The 27,141-nt window shown below is 39.8% G+C and overlaps 1 protein-coding gene across 1 annotated transcript in view; it reads left to right on the top strand.

Annotated features, from left to right (window-relative positions):
* The window catches only part of LOC100218233 (connector enhancer of kinase suppressor of ras 2), a 170,122-nt gene extending 143,329 nt beyond the window's left edge, over positions 1 to 26,793 (top strand). The window contains exons 19-25 of the mRNA XM_072929029.1: positions 448 to 521; positions 5,985 to 6,056; positions 15,906 to 15,976; positions 16,707 to 16,810; positions 18,095 to 18,602; positions 18,907 to 19,106; positions 19,767 to 26,793. Coding sequence (XP_072785130.1) covers positions 448 to 521; positions 5,985 to 6,056; positions 15,906 to 15,976; positions 16,707 to 16,810; positions 18,095 to 18,602; positions 18,907 to 19,106; positions 19,767 to 19,982 — 1,245 coding nt within the window. The 3' untranslated portion in view covers positions 19,983 to 26,793. The remainder of the gene's footprint in view (positions 1 to 447; positions 522 to 5,984; positions 6,057 to 15,905; positions 15,977 to 16,706; positions 16,811 to 18,094; positions 18,603 to 18,906; positions 19,107 to 19,766) is intronic.
* The last annotated feature ends 348 nt before the right edge of the window (positions 26,794 to 27,141 follow it).

The raw sequence follows: 27,141 nt of genomic DNA, 5'->3' as shown, positions 1-27,141 counted from the left end.
CGGGATAAATTTCCTGGTGATTTCCCCCCATTTAACCAAAGGTTGGCCTCGCCAAGGAAGCTCCTCAGGGACACACGTGGTGTGACAACTGTGACTTTCAAGAGAGACAAACAGCTGTAAAATACTGATTTATGGGGAAGAATCCGAGAGCTCTGCTCTGTTTAGGTGCTGTGTTTGGGCCTGAAAAGTTTTCTGTGATCTTCAGCAAAAGGGGAATTGGGATGGCTGTGCCTCCTTTGAGAAATTATCACTTTAGTTACCTCACAGAGGTTATTTACATTGTGTGATGGATTGAATCCGTTTCATAGAAAAAACAGTATGTTCAAAATGCATTCAGTACTTCCTTGGAGTAGTTGTTCTTTGTATAAACCCCAAACAGCTGCTGCTCATTTCTCTCTTCTTTAATTCTATATTCATTTTCAACATCTTTTTTTTCTCATTCAATAGGATGAAAAAGCAGAAGGATTCATTAGTTTACCTGAATTCAGGATAGACAGAGCAATTGAATGCAGACGAAAACAGTGAGTAATGTATCAATTATGTTTGTAAAGGATTGCTCTTGGAAGTTTGCAATACATGGTACTGAACACTTTCAAAGACCAGAGAAGGAAGTTACTGAGAAAAAACTTTGAAAAACTGTAAATATAACATCATAGATCCACCTAAGCTTTAGAATTTCTCTTTATTATAAAAGATGCAATGTAATGTAAATTCCATTTACTGGATTAAAATGAATTGAATAACTCTTTAGCCAGCTTGCCAGATAGTCCAATTACAGCTTCAGCTAAATAAGTAAATCAAAAAGCAATGAATACTTTAGTAAAGAGATAAAACTTTCTTTTATCATTCAGTAGGGCAGTATTTTCCCACAGGAAATAGCATAACAAATACCATAGCAGGGAATGGTGAAAATAATCTTAATTTTCTCTTTTATGGGGGAAGCTTTTCATACCCAATATTGTGTTGCTCTCAGCTGCTAAAATATTTAGGTTCCATATACAAAATGAACTCTGCGTTATTGCTTATGTGCATATTGCTACTGCTAAATTCCACTAAAAAGCACATTATAAGCTTTGCACAATTAAGGAATATTTAATAACAGACACCCATTGGAAACTGCTTCCAAACAGTGTTGGGATTGCAATCAACAGGTTGAAGAGAACAATTGCAATGCTTTGAGAGCAGCACTTTGCTGGTATCTCCTGAATTATTTGCATGTCTTCTGTATGCGTTCCTACTTTTAACTAAGCTTCCTGGATTTTCCCTCTGCTTTTCCAATGACTGAATGCAGTTTTGGTCTGAGGAAACAAGTCCTATAACGATGAGCACAATAACATAGAAATATTGAAGATATGAATTACAATAGAGACTGCTCATCAGAAAATCAAACCTCTTCAGTTGCCTGTTCTTGTCTGGAGATATTATTACTGTGTCAGAGAAGTACAAGACAGTGCAATTTACACTTCTATTTCTCCTTTCAGCTGAGGGTATCACTATAGAAATTAAACATGAACTGAGCACTATAAATACCTCAGAGCAATGAGTAGATATTAATAATGATATTGAACAAAAATACAGGAAAAATAATATCCTTTTGTTAGGAATATAAAGCACTTAACAGATTTCAGTGAATTAACCAAGATCAAACAGAAGGTCATTGTGCACAGACAGAAATAGCTTCCAGAGCTTTCCTCAAAGCATGAGAGCACAATCCCTCAGAACTCAGCTTAGAGGAGGATTTCTGCAGGGTATATGCACAGGGAAAAGTCTGATTAACTGAAACTTTGCACACGACTGAAAGCTGAGAACCTTCAGGCTTTGAATCCTTTCAAAAAGAGGCAGGTCCAGAGGTAAAAGTATAATGAAGATGTTCTTGGTATATTCCCTTTTTCCCTGAGCTGAATTTCCATTTGATTTCCTCCTTCATGGACTACCATTTATATATTTCTCCCATCACAAGAACTGCACCTTACCTTAGCCACTGTTTTACCTGGAAGTGAGCGCAGTGCAATTCAGAATATTCAGAATATTCAGAATATTCAGAATATTCATCACGTGGGAGTGGGGCCCTGGCTGTGTCCAGCCAGCTGCAGCCCACAGCCCCTGTGAGCACACCTGGAAAATATTTACCTGTCCTCTTCTGGGCTGTCCTGCAAGGCCAGGACTGAGCATCATTCCATTGCCTGATCCCAGGGAAAAGCCAAAACCACAGTGTCACTTTTCCTTCAGTTCTCCCCAGTGCAGAACTAAGAAAGTTTTGGACCTCAGTTTGGATTTCCCCTCAGATCTCTGTTATTTTCAGAGCTATTGATGTGAAACTTTCCAACCCTTTTGAAAGGGAAGGATTTGAAGACTTACTGGGATAATTAATGGATTTCTCTTCCCCACTGTTCTGAGGGAGGGGAGCTCTGCTCCCCAGCCTGGCTGCTCCTGATGTCCATGGCCCACAGTGATGGAATAGCCCTAAGAAAGCTTTCACAAGAATACAGATAATTGAATGCATCAGTCGGTATGGTTTGATGATTTGCCTCAGTAATGCATTTAATGAAGGTACCCTGATTATTTCAGGAGCCATGGCATTATCTCAGGCTCCTGCAGCTCTCCAGGCTATACTGGACGTGCAAATGACCTTGTCCCTGTGAAAGGAGGTGTTTTCATTGCCACTGAAAAACTTTCCACTGCTTTTAGGCACCACCTGCATCCTCCTGATTAAAAGTGATCACAGTGTATGAGAAATTATAGTTATTTGAGTTAGTATGCTGTGGCATGACATGAATATTGTGTTATTTTCAAAGATACTGATAATTAGAATGCCCCATGATGATGCTGATCCCCAACTATAAAGATTAATTGAGCCACAGGTATAATTAATCCTTATCAACTGGTGCCTTGCCTGAACCTTCAACGATTTCCACCTAGTGAAAATTTTCATTGCCTAGTTAATGGAAATTTGGGTCTTAAATTTATCAAGGATATGCCACAATGTTGGCACTTCATATTGAAAGTGTGCAGTCAGAGCTCTATACAAATGTCATTGTAGTACAGGCAGACATGAAGGTACAGCTTAAATGCTGCTAGTTTCATAATTTTATCATTTCTGAAAAGAACTTGACAGTCTTTGCAGACAGCAAAGCCTCCTTGAGCACCAGTGGCCCCCACAGGGAGGAAACTCTGAGCTGTGTTAACTGGAGTGCAGCCAGTGGATGGAGGGATTATTCTTTAAACTGGCACTCACTACCCCACATCTTGATTATTGCAGCCAGTCTGAGGCCCTCCAAACCAAGCCAAATGTAAATATATAGATATAATTCCTCTAAATTATTCATATTTATACAACTCAAATTGTTTCCCTGGAGACTGCAGTAACTAATGCCAGAAATGTATCTAAACACTTCCCTAATAATAATCTTAGTGACACTGCTGGGAGAGGAAGATGGATTTATTGTTGTGTTTTGCAGTCCTGACACAGAACTGCAATACATTTAAATCACAAGTTTGCACAGAACTGGGATCTCCATTTCATAGCAATGAAGGTCTCTTTTCTGCAGTCTGCAGATATGTAACAGTGAATACATTATTGCAGCTTTAATGTTCACTATCTCAGGAAATTATCACAATATCAGGCAGAAAGATCTCAAGGAACATTCATACTGTAACCAATTAGAGCTGTTTGCAGGGGAACTCCTTTGCAGAAGCAGCCAGACCTGCAGCATTTAACTGATTTACCCTGACAAAATTCCTGCTCTCTCTGCATTTTATGACACGTTCACAAGTTCTGTAACAGCTGAGCCAGGAGCCTGCAGACAGTGCCTGGCCTGTTGCATACTCCTGATTTCACCTCTCTGTGCCTGAACTGAGGCAGGGCTCTGTGAGAATGTAAAATATCCTCATAATCACAGGCTCACAGCCCTGTGTGGGTTGGAAGGGACCTTAAAGATCATCCCATTTCACCCCTACCATGGGCAGGGACGCCTTCCACTAAAAAAATGATCCACTAATCATAGATTTTATCACATTACAGGAGAACAGGGAAGCCAAATTAAACTCTGTTTATCACACTAACTTCCACCCATTAACATTGACTTGAAACCCTAATATTGGCATTTGAATGCCTGTATGTATTTAAATTTCCTGTCTAGGAAAATAATCCTATTTACAAGCAGAAACTCCATCATGTGATAGTGTCTCAGGATTAGCCAGGAGGATTAGGATCTTTAGATCCAGCACCTAATCCTCTCCAATCCAAGCCAATCCCACTGGGAGATGGTTGGGCAAGTGGAGCAGGAGAAGGTGCAGATGCTGCAGGGAGTTCAGACCAACAGTAGAACTATGCAAGAGTGTTTGTTTAGTCATGATTTTCTATTTTAGGCATGAAAAATGCGGTAGTGTAAGGAATTTCTGTTGAAGGTACAGTATTTGCTAATCTCTGTGTAATGAAAGATGTGCCATGTACTGCTGTAATTCACAAACACACAAAGCTGTTCCACCTTTCTTACCCACAGCTGTTTCCACAGAACCAGTTGGAGTTGCTGGTACTCAGCTGGCATAGGGGGATTAAAAAGTTCCACATCAAAAGCAGAAGACTAAGAATGATAAGAATTCTTGACACTAAAACCATATCATACCAATCAGTTAAAAGAAAGCATGAAGTTGCTCAGAGCATACTTAAAACTGCATTTATATAATGAGCAAAAGAGAGATAATTAACAAGCCTGTGCCATCTAGTGGGCACCAGGAAATCCCTGTGTGGGATTTCTCAGTCACTCACTTTTCTTATTTACAAAGTACCAGTAGCTAGGGCAGTGAGGCTTTGCAGTGGAAATTTTCACTGTCCAGATGCCAAAACAAAACTTAAATACCTCTACAGTCTTCTTTTATGGAATTTAATATTTAATGATAACCCTCTGTGCAAAGATAACCTTACCCTTTATATCCCCAATCTCATGAAAAAAGAAACTGCACAGAAATACAACTCTGCTGTAGGGCTTTTGTCAGGAAAGCTGTTGCTGGATGCATTTGTATTAATTATATATATTAAAAACTCACTGTGCCCAGGTGAAGCTTCTTCAGCTTTCATCTTGTCTTTGAAAACTGCAATAAGTCATAGTAATTATTAAAACACTCATTTGCATTTAAGCTATTAATAGTGGAAACGTTGCATCACAGGTTCTTCATAATTCCACGTGTAATGATTCCTAATCTAATTCTTACATCTGGTAATTACCATATAAATGTCAGTGTTTTAACATAAATGTTATGAATGATAGTGTGGCATTTTTTTAGCATTTGCCAGCTAAGCAAATTAATAGTCTTTAATGCTGGGACCTTCTGGTTTCCTTGATAGCAAAACTCCTTTTCATTATACCCACACAAAAAAAATTTAAAAACTGTGATTATTGTTCTTAGCAGTTTTCAACTGCTCAGCTGAGGGAGATCTCAGGGATTAGAGCACATAAAAGCATTAATAAAAAGCATTTATGTGAACTATAATCACCCATGACATCTGATTATTATCCATTATTCCAGTGATTTCTAGTTCCACTTGGCAGCCCTCTGCATTTCTTTTTGTAGAACATGAAACAGTCATCAAATACGTGAGAAGAGGTGGGGGATCAAACATTTATTCCTTTAGCTGATCTTTGGAACACAACTTAGATGTACTTGAATATACTCAATAAGACTTTCAAATTCACCCAAGAATTATTTAGATGTAGAACATCAGTGGTTATCAAAAGGATTTATATTTTTAAGTCATTCAAGTGCTTTTGAAATATTTGCAAAATATGAGGCTCACAAATGTAGATGAAATCAGATCGGGGGGAGTCCATCTATAAATTTAGGCAGCAAAATTCAGACTGAAGATGAAAAATACCTCTGAAACCTGTAACATGCTGAAGAATCATAGAGCAGGACGGACTGGTGTATTTGTAGACAAGATGTTTGAAAGAAAATGTGGTTTTTATTCTTTGTGCTCTTTTTTGTAGTGCCTTCAAAGCATGTCACCCCAAAATAAAGAGCTTCTACTTCGCAACCGACTGCCTTGAAGAGATGAACAGGTGAGTTGTGTGTCCGCTTTGTTGTGGGATGTTCTTTATCCTGCTGCTTCAATATTTCATCTCACATAGGAAAATCCTCCTGAAGCCTGATGGGATGCTGGCTCATGGTGTTCTCAGGAATTAGTTTTCCATTAATTTCAATAAATACATCACATTCTGTGGCTCGCTTTGCTAACATTTCCTGCCATGACACGTCTCAGTTCTGCAAAGGAAAGTTACTTGTGCTGGTCTCTATGTTCATTAGAATTTTTTCTTTTGTTGATGAGCTAAGGTTCATCACCCTTGCGATGTTTTGTAGGTAAAGGCTGGAAATCTTAGTGGGATCAGTGTTTCTGGTATATTAAACAATGTACCCACACCAAAGCTCGTATAGACTACACTCAGGTAGTGGGATATGTCTGTGTATATATATATATTTTTTTTTTTTCCCTCCAATGCCAAGAACAACCAACAACACAGAAAATAGGCAGTGATTAATTTTATTCACCACATCACTGTCCCAACACAGAGCAGAAGCAAGGAAAATTCCATTTTTGGTGTTGTAGTGAGTTTTAAATGTCCTTGGATGTGCTGGGAGGACATTCCAAACTTCTGACTGGACAAGGCAGTGGACAACCTGATCCAGCATTAAAGCTGACCCTGCTGTGGCTGGGTGTGGGAACAGGCACCTCCTGGGAGCTCCTCCAGCCCAAATTACTCTGTGCTTCTCCTTTGTGATTCAGTGGTGAGGACAGAGAATGTGAAGGTGGGACAGGGCCTTAGATGCCAACAGGCAGAGTCAGATGTGCTCCCTCCTCCTGTTACCTCAGAAATTCGTTTATTCCCAGCTGAGGTGGAAAGCACAAGGACACCTGGGACAAGGTCACCGTGCTGGGAAGTCTTAAATCTTTCCTGGCACAGATAACTGAAACTTTGAGATGTTCTTACTTACAATTCTTAATGTTTGCCAGCTTGGAAAGACAGATAAAGATGGGGTTTTTCCTTTGGAATATTAAAGCCTAAAACCAGTGTTGAATTGAACATTTCTATTCTGTGGCTTACACAGCTCTTGGTATGCTGGGGTGAAAATGTGGAGGGAGGCCTGTTCATCCTGCAGCGAGGAGGGTGATGAGTCTCAGTTACCAGGAGTGGAATACTTTCAGGGTGTAAGTTTGCTGAAAAAGATTTGGTCAAGGTTGTCAATGTTCCGTTGCTCAGTTCTGTGGTGTGGTTCAGATTTGTTTGCACAAAACTGAAGTGAGGATTTTTGCTGGTTTAACTCTGCCTGGTCTCCCTTAATTTCAGCTGCTGGGGTAGCTCTCGTTTGTTGAAGTGACATTGATCCTATCTATAAATGATACATAAAATGTTCTGGCTCAAGGAAAACCAGGAAGTCTTGACACACGTTCAATGAGCTGCTTTTACAACATCCATTGATTTTTCCATGGGGAGCCCAGGAAGCTGCAGTGAGGCCTTGGAGCACAGAAGCAGCTGGGAAGGTGCCAGCGTGTACTTCCATACCATGCCATCCTAAACATCGTAGACTTTGGCATTTACAAGAGCTTTTTCCCTGATTTTTTGAGAAGAAAGCAAAGGGTGAGCTTCTACTTGAAGTATTTAGTGCAGTGGTTTCCCTTCAGCAATTCTGTCCCTGCAGAGCAATTGGAATTCCCTCCCCACCCCAGTGATGGATAACTCTGCTACCTCTGTAACATCCCTGGGCACCCCTGCAGCTCTCACAATTCCTTCTCCCAGAGATCCTGGGTGAAATTTGAAATGAGGAAGCAAGATTCATAGATGAAAAAATGTGTTTAAAATACTGATTCCACAAATCTCTCGCTTCCCAGCGAATTGCTAGTCCCATAATGTGAGGAAACAGAGCAAATATTTTACGTGGTATCTCTCACTCCTATTTTCAGCACAGAATTTAACTGGATTTTCCCTGCTGATGGAAGGGGGGATCCCTCATGCTGAGAAGTGAAGGAGTCCTGGCATGGAGAGGAGTATTCCTCATTCACTATAAGGGGAATTTTATCCTCTCTTCAACCACTTCTATTTTAACAGCTCTTTTTAGAGTTTCTCACCCCAGATTAATTGTTTATTAATTTTTTTCCACTCTGGAATATTTTACTGTGCCTTTAACCCCACATTGCTGAAGGAAGAGTTGGACCCCAGTGGGTAGGGCTGGATTATTCTGAGGCACTCAGCTGTGGCTGAGTTTTGCCTGCTGTGTTACTCGGGTTTGCAAAATTCATGCTCGTGCTGTTTTGTCAGGTCTTACACGAGCAGAGCCGTGTTCTTAGAAATGAATTAATAATGAACTTGAGCTCATCTCTAGCTTGCTACTCCAAGCTTGTTAAAGGCCTTATTTCCCAGAAGTGCTTCATCTCCTACCACACCACACATAACCTGTTTATGACTTTAATTAGCATTGAATTTAATATTCGGTTGTTTTACAATATCTATGTTATTTAAAACTTACAAGCCATTGAAATGCAGTGCAGTGCATTTGCAATCTCATCATGGATTCCAAATATTAAATTTTTAAAAGTTTCTATTTTAGGCTGAATAATTTGATCACTCTTGATTTGAATAACTGGGTTAACTTTGCAATTTTAATAACTCCCATAAATCTTTGTCATTCATTCAAGGAATATAACAAATAGTTGCTTCTGAAACAGAATGATGATTGATTTTTGTAGGGGTCACTCCTATATTTTCCAAGTCCTGAAAGGTTATAGCACAATATTTCACTTAAAAAATAACAGTTTGAAAATTGATGTATTCTGAATTAAATTTCTATTGATTATAAGCAAATTTTAAGGTGTCTCCTATCTACTTATACTTATGGAGTATAACCAAGTAAATTATTCAAGACTTTCCCTAAGTCATCCTGTTTATTACTAGAGTTAATTCAGTTTTCTCCCTTAAATTTCAGGCATGTTGGTCTCTTTGACAGGTCTTGGCAAAATCAGATGGTGAGCCGGGATTAACATATCTTTTCCAGTTTCAATGCACTTAGTTTTCACTTTACATAAAGTAGCATCCAAGTAAAGCTCTTGGCAACTAGAAATTTCAGCCCTGATTCCCCATTAGACATTTTCCCCCTTGAACTGGACAAGTGAGCAGGAGATTGTCAGATCTGTCTGGCCTAATTCACCAGCTCTTTATCAAATAGAGCTGAGCAGGTTGTTACAGAGCTCTTACTCTCAGCCCCTTACCTGCTGAAAAGCCAGGAGATAATTCTGCAGAACATGAAAGGTACTTTTCAAACAGAAATCCCTGGAATGGAGCTTCCCAATAGTGTTGTAAATAATCATAAAGAGCAGGTTTGCCTTTCTTCCTTTTATGTTCCCATAAACTTGTTTCAAATCTGTGCCTGAGGCCACGCCAGCCCTCTAATTTATTGTTCTCACACAAAAGCTCCTAAGTGCAGCACAAGTAAAACAATTTTCTGATCAGAATGAGCTGCAGGCCCCAAGGGCTGGGTGAAACCACGATGTTCATGGGAGTGCACAGGGTGACATGGAGCTGCTGTGCCCTGTCTGGGCAAAACACTGCACCAGGAATTCCTAGCACTGAGCTGGAATATCCCAAACCTCCTTTTCTGGGCAAGTCACCTGGCTCCTCCTTTTTACAATTTATGAACTATTTACTCTAGACTTGTGAAGTTCCATTTCCCCCCTCACTCCATCCCAGCCCCAGTGGCTGATGGAGTTTGCAGTGCCCAATTGTGATTTATCCAACACCACCCAAATCAGCACTGGGGGAGTTCATCCCTTGTGCAGGAGGAGGATCTGCACTGGCTTTCTGCACCAGCTTCAATTACAAAATTAACTTCATCAAATTCTGCTGTGAATAGTAGCAGTGTGAATTGCTGGAGTTCTTCTGGGAGCCAAGCAGCTCAGCTGCACCTCACAGAGCAGATTTAGTGATTCCAGCCCTGCCCCTCTGAGGTGAAGGTGGTGTCACAGTCCCTGTTGTGACCTTATGCTGGAGATGCTGAGTTAACTCTGCCAAATCTAAAATATTTAGTAATAGAAATAAGAAATAATTGAAATAAGTAATAGAAATAAGAAATTTCATCATAATGAATTAGCCAGGCATTTAACAGCATTATTTGGCCTACTTGAGCTGAGTTTTTAAAAACTATGTAGAAGCAGAATTACACAATTTCACAAGTAAATCATTGCATTTCTTTAAAAAAATCACCTCTAACTCCCAAAACCCCACCCATAGTTTATGCCATGCTAAGCTCAGTTCTCTTGCTTGTAAACAAAGCTTTCTTTCTCCAGAGCTTTCCTTTGGGCCAATCGTTTGGTGATAGCTGGAGCAAAAGTTTGAGTAAGTGAGTAAAGAGAAGTTCCAGTTGAGTGAGTTTTTGTGACTGTTTTGGTGATTTCTTTATTATTGGTTCTGGATCAAATAGCCTATCAGTTATTGTGTGCTTTTATTCTCTGTGATACATGACTGTGTTTGTACAGTAAAATGCTGGTAGCAGAAAGGTAATTTATTTGCTACAAAGCAGTTAATTTCTTTTTTCTATTACCCACTGGGGAAAACAAAAAAACCCCAAACAAACAAAAAACCACCCACACCAAACCAGACTTTGGAGAACAGAGGCATAATTGTGCATTTGTTTGACAGAGGAAAGTTAAAAAAAATAAAAAAATAAAAAATTTTAAAAAAATCCGATTAAGAGCATAAAGCAGATGCACATGCACAGAGGGCACAGATTGGTTCACTTCTCAATTCTTAAGTTGTCTCAGGGTTTTTTCCTATTTTTTCAGCCTGACAAATCTAAGAAGACAATGCATGAAACAAGATCAACACTCATGTCAAATTATCAAATCAGAGAGTGCTCAGAGTTTATCCCATGAATGATTTTGCTTAACAAATCCCAGCAAGTGTGACAAATCAAAGAGCAGAGGCAGAGCTGCTGGGGGCTGATACATGGGCAGAGATGAGCTCACAGGAAGGATCTGCTCAGGGTCACATTTCACCAGGAGATGCTTTGGAGCTCCTTTTGTGCAGAGAAAACTCAAGGCATCATTTCAGCCACCCCTATTAGAGCACCTTTTATTCTCTTAAATGAATGTATTACCTGCATAATCATAGAAAATAGAGAAAATAATGTACCTTAGGAAGTCAAATGGGAAAAGCATTGATTTTGCAGGTGTTCAGTAAGAAAGACTGGTCAGAGAAGTCCACATAACAAGTACAAAATCAATTTTTAAATCTAATTGTGTATTGCAAAGAATTTTACTGTGAATTCTGGAACCTGATTATCCCAGTGACGTAAAAAAATACAATACAAAGCTTTTGATCAGAAATTAAATGTAAACTGCACTCAATAAATTTTATGTGTAAAGTAAATGGTTCAAGGAACCTCTAATATACTTAAACATAACTTGATTTAAATGAAATTTAACTTCCACTTAGTTCTAATTTTGCCTTTTAACCAAATAATCTCAAATGTAAACACAATCTCAAAAATGAAGAAAGAAATATTTATGCACTGAAACATTTCTAACACAAAGCTGAGCTGGTGTACAAGGGCAAGAATTAATGACGAAAAGATACAAGGAAGATAGAAAATATATTTATTTATTCTTTCTGTTAATGTGTCAGGAATTCATAGACTTCATTTTTAAAGGAATATTTAACAGAGAGAAATAGTGAAAGTAGTTGGACTTTTTCTTGAATTTGCACCTTTTCAGGACATATATTTTTTTACATATTCATTTGAATTAAATATCTTTTTCTAAACCCAGCCACCTGGTATGTGCAATAAGTGAGGATATTAGCAAATCAAACTTTTCTGAGCCACAGAAATTCTTTTCTTTCCCCCTTCTCCATGGGTTTATGGAACAGTTCTAACTATAACCTAAAAATTGTAACTTTTCACCCCTTTTTTATAGGAAGTCAAAAAAGGTTATCCTCTTCCCTTGGTTTTCATTCTCCTACAGTACACAAAATAGTTCTCTCCAATTTATAACAATTGTCCAAGCTGTTTTATTTTTTATTTGTGCTTTTTCACTCTGGACTTGTAGAAAGGAGCAGCCAAGGGGTGAGTGTGATGCCATTGTGGAAACTTGCGTCGCCTTCACTCCCAGAACCTCCCACTGACCTTGGGCTGGCTCAGCAGAGTAAACTACAACAGCCAGGAGACAGAAATTTGTTAATTTGTACATTGAGCAGTGGGATATTCTTGTTTTCAATACAGTGTTAGGGGAGCAAAGCAATATGTTTGGCCCCCTTTAACATTTCCCAGTGTTTGTGTCAGCAGGTGAATGTGCTCCTGGTTCCTGATAATTCAGGGTGTTTTAGGATCATTCACTCTTCAGTCTCTGGCTGTGACAGCTCCTCACTGTCCTGCTCCTTCACTCAGCACAGCCCCAGCCTGGGGCAGAATCAGACTCTCAGAAGAGGCCCTGGGCTGTAATCCCTGGGTAATAACCAGAATTATCTCAGTAAATCTAACTTAAATACTGCCAGGCAGCTCTATTTTATCTCAAAATAATGACAACAGTGCCTGTTTGTAACCAACAGAATTAATTACAACCAAGCCTGATTTATTTAGAATTTAATTGGGACAAAGTACAAAACTTGTGCATTTTGATGACTTTACTCGAGGCTCATCTTTCCTTTCTTTGCTGACTGGAGTACAGGCAATAAAAAACAACCCACTTCTTGGTTCCCTGTAGGTTGTTACAACGTGCCTTGGTAAGTGATTATGTCTTTTGGGGATTTGTACAACCCTGGAGGTAAAATGTTCTGGCAGAGGATCTGTGGGACATTTACTGCTGTTCTGTGTCATCACAATTTCCACACAGAATGCAAACCCCATCCACTGCTGGGTGGCCTAGACTCAGTGAAACATGCTGGTTAAATTGTTTAATTACCAACAGGAAAGAGTTGTTGAAGTTATCCAGGTAAAAAGACAGGATCTGGGGGGGAGGGAGCCCAGCCCGGGTCGATGTACGGGGATGTGCACCTGAGATCCCAAAGGTGCCCTGCCAGGGCAGCCCAGGGCTCCTTGTGACCACGGGGAAGTCCCTGAGCTGGTGGGGCACAGCTCCAGGACCCCAGTCAGCATTCCAGCCCTGGGGCTGTGCTGGCAGCTGCAGCACACAGACCCTCCATGGGATGTGCATCCTCCAACCCTCGGGAGTCCAGCTCCAACAGGAGCTCCCGTGCCAGCTGGAACCCAACCTTTGCCCACAGGGCACCTGGGACAGAGCTCAGAACCAACTGCCTGCCTTTCCAAGCTCTCCATAAAGAGCTTTTTATAACCTTGAAAAACCTGCAGTTTTGTGAAAAATGAAAGTGGGTTGCTCATCAAGGAAATTCATCAAGTTTATGCAGGGTTCCTTTTGAACTGAGTTTGCATTTCCTTGGGAAAAAAAAATTAACTGAAAGAAAATGAGCTGTAATCTCACCACTTGTATATCTCCTGATTAACCTCAGAAACATTCACTCATGCTTTTCTTAAAAACACAAAACCTAAAATGGAGATTCTAGTTCTTTTATCTGAAGAGATTTTGTCATGATAAGCCACTGAATGTCATCAGCTAACCCTTTATGTTGGCTTGACCAAGAGCTGACTCTGAACTGTGGTAAATGAGGTAAGAAAGTCCTTGTAAGTCTTGCTGGGGATGATCTTGGCCTTTGGAAGAGAAAAGGCTGAGCAGCCTTAGAGAAGGAAGATTAACTTCAGCTAATTCCAGATTTGGCCATGAGGGCCACATGCATAAAGCTGATATTCTGGGTATCCTCAGAGCATCCCTGGCTCTGGAAGGTTAATCCTAACATTTCATCTGGTGTCTGTATTTGCTTCCAAGATCTGACACCCTCAAATTAACAATAATTAACAATGAGCAACAAAAGAAATTTTGCAAGAAATTTAAGACAATATAAATTTCCATGCACTGACCACACAAATGGCTGAGTCTGTTTTAACTTGGAAAATGGAAATGAATCCTAATTTATCATTGGTGCTTAAGCAGAACCTCAGTTGAAGGCATTGAGCCATCCTGCTTAATTGCCAAAGGCATATGGCAAAGTATGACTAAAACTATTTTGCTCCAGTGCTAATGAGTTCAGAATTTCAGGAACAACTGATGAAAAACTGGTGAATACAAATGCTTGATAACGAGCAGGGAATGATGTCACTGCCATTCCTGCAACAAAGGATCTGCCCTGCAAGGGAAGCAAATGCCAGGCGATGCAGGCACCATGTGCTGAGGGAAATGATGCTGCAGAGCACTGTGCAAAAGCTCTTCTGTAAATCTGTTAATCCATTTTAAATGTACTTCCCTCATGATAAAGATGAGTTATTGATGTGTTGATGCAAACAACGGCTGTAAGCAGTGCTAAGCTTGGGAAAACTAATCATCATTTCCATTTTCATCTCCAATTTGCTCACTTCTGGCTTAATACTGAGAGGCAAAGCAATATGATTGTGCAGTTCTTTACTTTCATAGTTTTGCAAGTAAATTAAACCCTGTAAGAAGTAAGTGTTGTTGTCCCCTTTGGCTCCATGGCAGGCTCTGTGCAGCCAGGCAGTGAGTCAGTGCTGTATCAATATTGGAGCTGGAGATCATTGCTGGGAGCCTCTGCAGAGCTGCTGGGAGCAGGGATCAATACGTGCTGAACTGTGTGCTATTTTTAGTGGAGAGTTCACTCTTCCTTCATTTTCTGCCTCCTTGCTGTGCCTCCCATCTCCCACACACCACTTTCCTGGACAATAACAGTCACATATGTCCTTAAAAGCTTTTTTTTTCTCCTCTAGTACAAGTGGGAAAGAATGAAACTGAACAGTTTTCTTGTTTTAATCTGCAAAACAACTCGTCTTTTTGATATTGCATGTACTGTCCACTAATATCTGACTTGAGGCCTGTGAAAGATGTTTTTGTCATTATAATATTCATTAGCCAAGATGATAATTATTAACAAATTTGATGTTACAAATGTTCGAAAAGGAAAAAAGAGCTGCTTCTAGATAAACTCTCACATCAATTTTCTGGGAAATTAATTAGATAATTAAGAATTTAGTCACCGAGGAAGGGAATGCTTCAAAACATCCCAGGCACTACAGATGTCACTATTAGGGCTTTTTTTCTTCGGTTATATCTGCTTGTTGATGAAAATAAGATAATTCTTGATTTTCCATTTGCTGAACATTAAGAAGTGACTTTTCTCTCCATGTGTTCATTTCCTTTTTTCCCTAGTTTTTCAATTATATATTGTATAAACATCCAGTAATCTTACATAAACAAAACTCAAAAGGTATTTTCCCCAAGATGAACTATAGTATTTCCCTAAGGAAGTAAAGAATCTTATTTTCTATCAAACGAAATAATTTGAGGACAAAAGAAAGAAACCAGCACATCCAATGCAAAATGCAAATATTGAAGCATTTCCAGTTTACCGAGACTTAAAAAACCCAAAAATCTGTATTAAACAAATTAAGGGAAAATAATGTTGATATCAAAGCTCAACAACACTAAGTGTTTGTATCATCAGCATTGTGAATAACCAAACTGCCATAGGCTGTTTTAGCTTTTTGAGGATACAAGTTTAATACAACTCATTTCCCAACACAGGTTTTCAGACAATAATTATCATAATTCTATTTTATTTTCTAGTATTTCGGCAATTCAGGCAAGTTCTTGAAATAAATATAAGTAGCAATCAGAATAAATGTGATAAATCCTTTGCTCACAGTTATCAACCAACCAGCACATCAGCCTTTTTGTTTAAGCATTGTGTCTGACTTTTCCAGATGTTAAGGATGTGGATGCCTTCAGATTTACATGAGATGTTCCTTTTAAATACCTCTCTTCCTCATTTTTATTGTTCTGTTAGATGGATGAATCGTTTGGGTCTCGCAGCAATTGGTTACACACCTGATGACAAGGATATTCACCCAGATGAAGGTAATGCTTCAGTGATCATAATTAGGAGAAGAGAGCAGGCAGTACAAATCTGTTCAGTATTTCAATAAAGCTGGCGAGGTCATAACTGACTTCTTTATCAACATATGCCCATATCTTTCCAAATACCAATTTTGATAAGAATACATTTCCTCAGAGAACTACATTTATTGGTTCCACTACCAAAAAAAATAAAATCCTAAGCAGTAATTTTAAGAAATATTTAAAATTAGTGATAAAGAGACTGCAGGGTTCAAGGTGAGGTGTGATCTCCCAGATCCCAGCCCTCAGGGATGTTCATCAGGGCAGACTTGGGGCAGCGTGTGCCTCAGCAATATTTGTTTTCACCTCCTGAGCTCAGGTGCCAGCCTTGTCCTTTCCCCATCACCCACAGTGGAACTCGTTATGCCCAATTAAATTAAGTGTTCAGGTTTGGCTCTACTTCAGCATCTGCAATGAGGTTTCTGTGTGAAAGTCTGTGAGCAGAAGTTGGTTTTTATGTGCAGTGGGAGTCGGCTGCCCAAGCTGCCTTCTGCATCATTCCCTAAAGCATTCAGAGCTTCCTGCACTCCCTGTTTGAGGTGTCAGACCTTCCCACAGCCCATTCCTGAGCGGCTGCTGAGCCCTGCAGGTGGCTGGGGAACTTTACCTTGCCATGGAAGGATGTTGCTAAAATGTGAGATCTGCTTGCTTGTGGAAAAGCACCCGAGTGAGACCTGGAATGCTTTGTCAGCAGATTACTGGAGCGAGAGCGACCAGGACGACATGGACGGCTCCCTGACGCTGAAGCAGGAGGGCTCCTCCACGCTGTGTGACACCTACCACCGCACCCCCTCAGTGAGTCACAGCTCTGCTCGTGGCCAAGGCCACCAAAACCATCTCTGGGCCTTGACTTGCACTTCCCTTGTCCCGTAAAGGCGGCGTCACAAAGCCGAATGTGATTGTAAAAATGAAATTACTGCTGCTCCTCATGAGCCAAAACCTGCATTTTTCCATAGCAAATCAATTAGAAAGGGGGGAGAGGTAAATGTCTCCTGACACAGATCTGTCACCGACTGGAAATATGATATTTTTTTGTAGGACTGGTAAAACTACATATCATAACAGGAACAGAATATTCAAATTTTGCCTTCTCTGCAGAATATGAGAAGAATATGATGGATATGATAGTTTGTATTAATTGAGACTGTTTTTCAATTATGAATATTGGATACTGGATGCTAGAGATTAAGATCAGCTCACATTCACCCAGTAATGTTTTAGTTCCTTTTTGAAGAACAAATCTTTCTAGGAAAAATTGTGTACAATGCCATGGTAATGACAGTATTGCAAATAGAATATTTCCATTAGAGAAAACACAGGCGATTATGATAATTATTCTATGATTCCAAGCACAGATAGGACTGTTCTCTATTTTTCTTTCAGATTTTTCTTCAGCGTCAATGACATGACATGGTCCTCACACAGCCAGAACCAAAGAAAGAGTGACTGAGACAACAGCATCACATGGGTGACGTTCAGACTGATTTTCACCCATGTGATGCTGTTTTATCAACTGGGATACAGGTTAAGCCTCTCCCTTTCTGTTTTTCCACATTTTTGCCTTTCTCTTTATTTTGAATTAAATTTATACACAGACCCAGAAAATTCATTCAAACAGTTTCACAAGTTCAACAGTCCCCCAGCCAAAAATCTTCCTGGGTGCTGAAGTTTTTGTTGTTTGGGTTTGATTTTTGGTTTTTTTTCTGTTTGGCCCCTAAAAAAAAAGAAAGGAAATCTGATTATGGTTTCTTTTGGAGACTTCCACTGTCCTCAGCTGGACTGATTGTAAGCTGGATGGGTCTTCAGGAAACCTGCACCAGTGTTACACTTTTCTTTCCATCAGGAGTTGTTTGTGGGCAGAGAATGTGCAAAACAAGAATAGGGAGTGGTTAAAAGAGCACTTTTGTATAAAAGTTGTCACTGCTAATTCTCTTCTGTTTACAGTGGTTTATGTTATGACAAATCAAACCCATGAGTCCATCTGATTACTAGATATCATAGACTGTTTTACACTACAGTCATTTCCTTGGGTCTGTTCAAAACATCATCTCATGGGCAGATGTTTTTGTATCTTTCCAGGTGAATTCTTCAAGCCCATTCCCCGAAGCCAAACAAGGTCGACACTTTTCCAGTGAATCAACGTATTCCCACTCTTCTGCCGAGGACTCGCGGCAGGACGCGGCGGGCAGCACACACTCCTCGGGGTGCAGACCTCCCTACCGAGAACGGCGCTCGTGGCAGGACCTGATAGAGACTCCCCTAACCAGCTCAGGGCTCCATTTCCTCCAGACCGTCCCTCCGGAGGCGGAGTACGCGAGCGGCCGGCCCGGAATGTCACCGGACAGACGGAGACAAGCCACGCTGCCCGTCCAGAGGCGCCACAATTTTGAGCAGGATGGGCCTTTTCCTCTGGTGGAATGTCCAAGAGGACACAGCTCCCACGGGTGGCCCCAGAAACCACGCAGCCAAAGCCTTCCCCGAAACAGAGACGTCCGCGGGAAGGGACGCGTGAAATCCATTGAAGGGACCGACGACAGTCTGGATGAGAAGGTTCCTATCAGAAGGCACAATAGTTTCTGTGCAGAAGGTAAGCTCTGGGAGATGTTCTGATCCACTTTACTGCCATCAAAATCCAGAGCAGTATTGCCACTGTTCTCAGCAAGGGTTTTGTGGTTGAACTGCTGGATGTTGGCCAACACAAGAGTTTGTACTTAAAATGCCAGGATGTAGTGCTAAAAATTGAGCTTTGGGATGATGATCTTATCTCACCAAAACTAACGCTGCAGAACTGAGTAATAGGTTAAGATAGTACTGAAGCTGCAGTATTGCTGATTTTAGAGACTTCATCTGAATGATCAGGTTTGTTGTTAGGTTTCTTTCCTTTTTTTCAGAAAACATAAAAGAAATTGAAGAAATCACAGATGGTCTGCAAGAGCTCTACAGAACTCTGGAAGAAGCCAGTCTGTCAGCTTTCGGAGAGCAGCGTCCCTCCACCAAGCAGGAGTTCCGCAAGTCCTTTGTGAAGCGCTGTAACGACCCAGTGATCAACGAAAAGCTGCACCACATCCGAGTCCTCAAGAGCACTTTAAAAGTAAGGCTTTATCCCTGATTTTGTGTGCAAGGAATATAAACTAGGAAAAGTCTAATCGTGCATCACAGAATGCTGGTGGGTTGAAGGGACCTTAAAGCCCATCCAGCCCCACTCCCTGCCATGGCACGGACACCTTCCACTAGCCCAGGTTGCTCCAAGCCCTGTCCAACCTGGCCTTGGACACTTCCAGGGATCCAGGGGCAGCCAGAGCTTTTCTGGGCACCCTTTGCCAGGGCTTCCCCACCCTCACAGCCAGGAATTCCTTCCCAATGTCCCAGCTAACCCTGCCCTCTGGCAGTGTGAAGCCATTTATCCTTGTCCTTAATATCACTGTATGTCCTTAATCTCTTTGCATTTCTATTGTTAATGCTTTTTTTTGGTAGCTTTAAAATGAAGTTTCAAAGAAACTAAAAATCCTTCAAAGCAAATATGTTCCATCTTAAGGAAAAAAAGAGATTATTTGGCATTCTGTGTGGGCAAGTTGTAGCGTGTGGCACAGACTGAGCTGTCAAACAGTTTATGCAGTAATAGTTCCTGAATTTAGGTAAATATTAAAGTTACCAGAGTAGTTTTCCTGGCACTTGTCATTAAAGAAGACATAAAGTGCTGAAATACAGAATTTCATTTTGTCTTGTCCTCTATCTTTCTGGAATTTACCAGGCAAAGGAAGGGGACCTCACAATAATCAACAGCCTTCTGGATGATCCCAACTTAACATCCAAGAAGTTCAAAGACTGGAAATTAAAGAACTATGAGTTTTTCCTGGACATTTGTGAGTACAGTGCTGCTGGGAAGCCTCAAAATGGAGCCTCTGAACTGGCCAGCTCAGCCCCAATGCTGACACACACACACTCCTTCATCGAGACTCACGTGTGACAGGAGCCTCAGCCTGGGTCACTGCTGGGTGCCTGACAGATGCAGTCACACAAACCCCGGTGAATTCCTTGCTAAAGGTACTCAGCAGTGCTGTAAATACTTGGGTAAGAGAATAGTGCCACAGGATGCCTACTACATTGCATGATAAAACAATAATATTCTTTATGAATTTTTCGTTTGCTATTATCAACCAATGTCCGTATCAAGCTCTGCATTAGGAAGAAGCGGTGCAGAAGTGTAACTGAAAATAAATACCAGTACATTTAAAGTACTGTACTAAAACTCAGCTTACAGTATGAGCTCCTGCAATCATTTTATATATTTAGATATATATAAATACATATCTATGTATATAAAATGTAACATGGTAGTTGACATTTCCTTTTAAAATTCCCTAAAGTTCACATTTTCACACATTTTTTCTTGAGAAAAAAAAATGAAGACATGAATACATTGGCTACTCTTCGAGATGAACATTTATTTTTGCAACATTTCCAGTTAGTGACCATCTTTGCAAATAAAAGGACAGAGTTATCAAAATGTAAACTCAATCCCTATAGTGTGCCTTAAAATGTACACTGTACATCTAAGAAATAGATCCCAGTCTGGCCCTATGGGCACTCTGTACATGCCATTTAAATACTGTGTTTGAAACGTGCTGTGCCTGCCTTTAAACGAAGGAACACGAGCAAGCAGGTTTGGCACAGAGGTAAGACACAAGTAGAACAATATTGGTTGTTCACTAATGCTGCAACTTAAACTGGTTTTAATAGGATTTCAAGTATTTCATGGTGAAAGAAAAGAAATCTGCACTGAGTAAGGTACATACTGCAGGTTTTCATCGTTTCTTCACTGTGAATTTAAGTGACACATGACTGTGAGTCACAAAATTAAAAAAAAGCATGAGAAGGAAGCTTAAAAAAAAACCTCTTGAACTAATCAATTACATCCTGTGATACACTGACATCTATAGCTGAGTTAATAATTCAAAATTATGTAATGTCTGGCAATAATTTTTAACTTCTAGCAGTATATTTGCAAGTGGGTGAAGTTATTCAAAACATCATTTGAAAACCAATCGGTATTGATTGGTTTGGGAAGACACACAAGTCACACAGTGTATTTCACTTCCTTGCCTGGGAGAGAATAGTTTGTTAGAATCAGATTTTGGGGAAAATACCTGTATTCTTGGGGGGAAAAAAAGATTGCTCTGAATGCTACTGAACATAGATTTCAAAGCCATTCACAGTCTGCTTTGGCTCTGCTTGCTAGAATAGTTCTAAAAGGTAGAATGAAGGGGATGTGAATACAGCTGATGTCATTTCACTGAAACAAATTCACTGATCATTTTTTCACAAGATAAACCTAATTGTCTCTCATCCATCAAGGACTGTAAAATTCATGCAGTTCAGTATAACAGAGGAAAAATGTCATCTCAGTGAGGTCCTAGTATCCAGGAACAGATTTCATTCTTCCCAAAGCCAGTCCAGGTGAAGGTGTACTGGGTGTTTAGTTCTGTCTCCACAGAACAGCTGAGGGGGGTTGACCTTGGCTGGACAGGGAGAAAATATGTCATGGGAAAGCTCCTGGCTTGAGACAAAGACAGATTATCATAGGCAAAACAAACCTGACTTGGGGAAAATTCATTTATTATCAATTTAAAATACAACTGCATAGTGAGAAGCAAAATTAAAAACACGTTTCCCTTGCCTCCTCCCTTCTTTGCAGTCTTAATTTTATTCCTTCATTTCCAGCAAGCAACAGAGTAAATTATAGGATCCATTTAGAAATTGTCATATTATACATGCAGGCAGTGATGGATGGTCACAAAAATAGTTACATAGATTGAACTATCTAAATTCCTAAAGAAATGTAAATATGCCTATTGTTTCAAACCCAAAAGATGGTTTGTGCTTTCAGAATGAAAAGATCTATATTATTTCCAAATAGCTTTCCAAAAGGATTTCAAATGCCACTGCTTCATCATTCAAGACATAACTGAGTATATTCAGTGAAGTCACAAGAAAACAGAGAATACTACTTAGAGATACGGCTGAAAATGAGAAACAAAATTGGGAAGATAGATTTCTCAGAAATTATACAAGTAATAGGGAAAACAGATCATCTCTGTTTTAAGTTTAAATACAATTTCTGTAATATTAATAGATAGTAGAGAATTCGTACTTTTTCTCAGCTTATCTTTAAAAATCTTTCAATGTCATAAGATCATCCTTTCTGAAGTTCTTGGGACTGTGAGTCTGCATTCTTCTCTTGCAGAGCAGCTCTCAGTAAATGTGATTTGCACTGAATAGGCCAAATAAATTGTCCAGGAAATTCATGAGATTCATGAGATGAGATACACAGGAGAAATTCCCTCTAATGGGCTTAAGATTAACTGGGAGAAAAGTCTGAACCATTTGTCTGGCATTGCTTGTGCCTTAGAGCAAGCAAAATCTAATTGCTAAATTAAGCAATACAAAGACTTTATTCTTTCACAAATGTCAGCTGGCATTTGGAAGTCATTGCACAAGAACTTATAATTCTCCCGGCACATTTACTCAACCCCACCCTGCAGCCCTTCCCTCCCAGCCACGGTTTCTTCCTTCTGGATCTTGGTACCACTCTAAATGGACTGCAGAGAGGAACGTGCACAGTCACCACAGCACAATTATTTGGATTTTCACCACCTTTGAACTCAATGAAATGCAAAGTGCAATACACATACTATATTTAAAAATTCATGCACCAAATCCTGCTTATGTATTAAAATACATCCAATTCTCCTGGACCAACAGGTACTTAAACACGAAGTACAAAGCAGCTGGAATTGTTGTGGTCATTTTGATGACATATTTTTAAATAAGAAAAGAAAAAGGCTTGGCTGTTGAATTCGTCAAGGGAAACAGATAGCACCTGTACAATAAATTTATTAATTTACCAGTTTTCCTGCCCAAATTCTCAGGTAAAACTTGGGTTTTAACACATACAACAACATGGAAATGTTGTTTGGATGTGCTTTATTTAACTGGATCTTATTAAAGTTAGCATCTTCATTCAGAATTTCTTCAGGTAAAATGTCTCAGCCCATACACTTTCTCTGACACTCCACAAGCTGAGTCTTTTTGTTACTGGCTATTTTTCACTACAACTGATTTAATGCTCCCCCTGAGCTACTGATTCCCCTCCTTTTTTAATACTGTTCTGTATTCAGTGACATGTCAGATCTTTGCAAGTGTCTTAATAGTTCTCTCGGCATCACTTCCTGAGAGAACCAAGACATTTTTCTTGGCTTCATTACTTTAAGTGAAAACTACCCTGAGCTTGCTCTAATTGACATGAACAAAAATCAAAGGAGGAGGAGGAGGAGGTTTTTATCAGCACACTCAGCTCTGGCTGCTGCCTTTTGAGCAGGGAATGTGGTGCTCCACTGGCTTTTTCCAAGGAAAAAGAAATGAGTGTTGCAGAGAATTGTACGTGGCAGTTAAGTCTTCTCTCACCCCTCTCAGCAGTTACAGAATGCTTGTTCTCCAAGGTTCTGTGAAGGAGTTACTTTACAGTGGCTCTGGGAAAGGCTCAGCCTCCTCAAAAAAGGTCCAATTCTGCTGCTGACCTTTAGATTTCACTTTAAATGTTAATAGGACCTCTGGGAGAAAAATGAAGAATCTGGTAGAAATTGTTTAACTCAACACAAATCTGAGGAGAGCAAAGAAAATTCTTATCTTTGTCTCTAGTAATGCAAATCAGGCCAAGATTATCACAGATGTTATTTGCCATATTCTTTCCTCACGTGGTCTTACCGTCTTCCAAAGTGATAAAAGCATTCTTTCTGCCAAAAATAGCAGTATTTATGACCAAGGTGATAAAGCTGGGGGCTGTTGATCCTTGAGGAGAGACAGCTCTGCCAGCAGAGCTATTTTGTGAAAATTCACCAACAGTTTGTACAGACCCTTCATGCAGTGGGGAACAAAGTCCTTCAAAGATGGTTTGTGTGAAATAATCCTTGGCTAAGGCTCGATGCAGCACAACAAACCCAGCCCCTCTGCAATGCCTGTCAGCTGCCCCTGAACTAGAAGATACCACAGGCAATTCAATTAGAGTTTAAATACTCTCAGTAAAGCAAGTCTTGTGTCTCTCCAGAGGTTCTGACCCTCTCCAGATCCAGTCCTAGGGAGGTTCCTTAAGGAAGAGAGCACAGGCCTGTCTGTATTGCTGGGCCTCAGCTTGAGCCCCACTCAGGGCACACCTGGGTTCCCCACATTTAATGGTACAGAAATAAGTGTGGGCTGGGTCTCATAAAGGATTTTATTCTCTCCTCAGTTTACACAGTAGGGAAATGGTGCTTTATGGCAGCCAGAAGGGCACAGGTTTGCCATGGCAGGTTTTCCATGGCAGGTTTTCCATGCACCACATCCCTTAGGCCACAGCACATCACCTTCCCTGCTGCCAAATGATGTTTATTTACCACTAGGACAAAAGATAGGTAATAACAGGAAAGACTGGAGAAGCAATATTAGCTATTCATTTATATTCAGTATTAAAAAGCTCTTTTTCTTCCAGAATGTTTCCCTCACTAAAGCTGAGGCTCAGGGTAGGTTTCCCAGGCAGGATGCTGTGGGGAAAGGTCCTCATCTCCTCTCTCAGATGGATTCACACCGTGTGGCTGAGGTTCTTGATGGGTGTTAAGTGGGCACAGAACTGAAAATCCCATCCGAAAATCACATCTGAGCCGTATCAGCTGATGTATGGAAATTTCATGGCTATTTAAACCAAAACTAGTAAGTTGTATTTCCTTAGTTGATGTTTATAGTTATTTTCTTTGCTCCCATTACACACAAATGAAATGTGATGTTTCTGATCAGCTCCACTCTCTAACATGTGGCAGGGAACTCTCCACTCTGGATATAACTAATAGAAAAAGAAACATTTTTTAAAGGTTATTTTCTATATTTTACGGGTTATGCCACTCTTGCACATCCAGAAGAAGGTTTATAAATAATATTGTTTAAGTTTTTATCAGGTTTGAAAACAGGTGTTATACTACTGGGACCTCCTCTTAATAAAAATATTTAAATAATTCAGACAGAAACTGCCTTCAGGAAAAGAACCATATTTACTCTTTATGCAGGCTAGGCAGATATGTCTTTATTTTTATCAAGAACATACATGTGTTAGAAGTGACAGTTGGGGACTTTAAGCATTAATGCCACTGCATGAGCAGTATTTGAAAGAAAGCAATGTTGTAAAAATGATCAAATACGTCGACAACCTGCTCTTTGACCAGCTAAGCCCTGTAGCTTCTGTCCTCACATTTCTAGAATATTGTTCATCCTCAGGCCTTGGTGAGGGTATCAATACAGATCTTTTTACTAACAGTAAATGTGTCTGAATGCTGCAGATTAACTAAGGATGTCACATAATACATATTAACTATTGCATTTTTTCACTAGCAACCACAAAACAAATATGTCTTAACAAACTGTGTTTGCTGGCCAAATTACCAGTAAGACCCTGTTACCAGTTAAGACTTCTGTTTTACTGAGAAACAAGGATTTCAGCTTAAAAATCTGGTGAGAAAACAGGTTAGGATATAAGAGAAATGCACTAGTATTAATAAACGTTTTACATTTGACACATACTGTATTACAAAGACAATATCCTTGTAAGACCATTAATTGCTGGGCCATAGGTGACTTCCATCTAGGTTACTAAATAGCTAATAAACCTTGTACAGAGCCTTTTTTAGATACCGCTTACATGTATGGAAATGTATGACACCCTTGTACTATGGCTTGCACTTTACTTGCATTGAACTGTGAAGTAGGCTGTAGTAATGTCTTTGTATATTCAGGGGTTGAAATACCAAAGCACTGGAGTATCGTACTGCTGGTGTTCAACCTGTCCAACGTGCTGACAACGTGTATTTTGCAAACCCCACCAACTTCAAATCTTCGGCAAATAACGCTATGGGGTCTCCATGGTCTTTGTTTCTTTGTAAATATAAACATTCTTACTGTTTCTGTAGCAATAGGAGGTTATAAACCAAACTTTCACTAGGACTGTTTTCAATAACAAAAATAAAAATAAAAATAAAAATCTATAGCGCCTTGTAAAAAAATCATGGAGACTCCATGACCTGTGGGCATTTTTGTTTACAAGCAGTATGTATATATGTATTAGAGGCAGAACTGTTATTTATCACAAAGTTATATTGTGGATGATTCTTTCTTAAATAAATATATGTTTTCTGTCATTAAGGAAAAATAAGTATTTTAGAGCCATCTTGAGAAGTTTGAAGTGTCAAGCTTCAAATACGAGTAATCTTCCATGTTTCAGCCTTGTTTTTCTAATCAGCTGGGAGATGAACTGAGAGGCAATGGAAAACCACCTGTCCATGCCAGGGAAAATGCTGGAGCTGTACGTTTTTGAGCATTCTGCAACTTTTCTATAATGCCCATCGTGCTTAATGCTTTGACGAGCAGATGCTCCATCGGTACCGCAGTAAATCCCTCAGCTCATGGATGCTACAGAGAGAAAACCAATGGTTCTAGACTAATACAGGTCAAACGAGGTTTCAACCCCTGGATAACACAGTATTTCTTCAGTTTCACAGCAGTATTTTTAATTTTATACTTGTCTATGTTGAGAGATAATCCAATAGTTTCTATAGGCGATGAACATTAGGTTTCTTTTTTCCCTCTTTCCAGATGAGTTCTGTGTGAATTACTGTAACCGGCTGCGTTTTCTATCACAGATTAATAACTTGTTAACTTTTTGTGTGTCTACAATGAAAATTTATGAATGGAAAACTTCACTGTGTGTTGCTCACTGGGCATATACCTCATGGTACATTGCACAGACGTGTAAGTTGTAAGTTGCACTGCAACATTAAAAAAAGGAACATATTGCTCTTTTTTCAAAGATATTAACTTATTTAAGAGATATAGTCTGTACATTATTTAAAAAAAGAAACAAAAACAAAGCCAAACATTTATTCTTCCTAAATTCAAACAAAGCTTTTGTTTGGGGGGGGCGGGGGGGGGGGGGAAGTTGTGAACTTCAGTTGTAAATTTGGACTTCAATAAACGAATTATCTGCACTTAGATTGTGTGTTTATGGGGGATTTTGTGTGTTCTGAAGGTGATCCTGGCTGAGTGCAATG

This window comes from Taeniopygia guttata, chromosome 4A, assembly GCF_048771995.1.
Source record: "Taeniopygia guttata chromosome 4A, bTaeGut7.mat, whole genome shotgun sequence".
In the NCBI taxonomy this organism is placed as follows: Eukaryota; Metazoa; Chordata; class Aves; order Passeriformes; family Estrildidae; genus Taeniopygia; species Taeniopygia guttata.
This window is presented reverse-complemented; position numbering and strand designations above follow the sequence as displayed.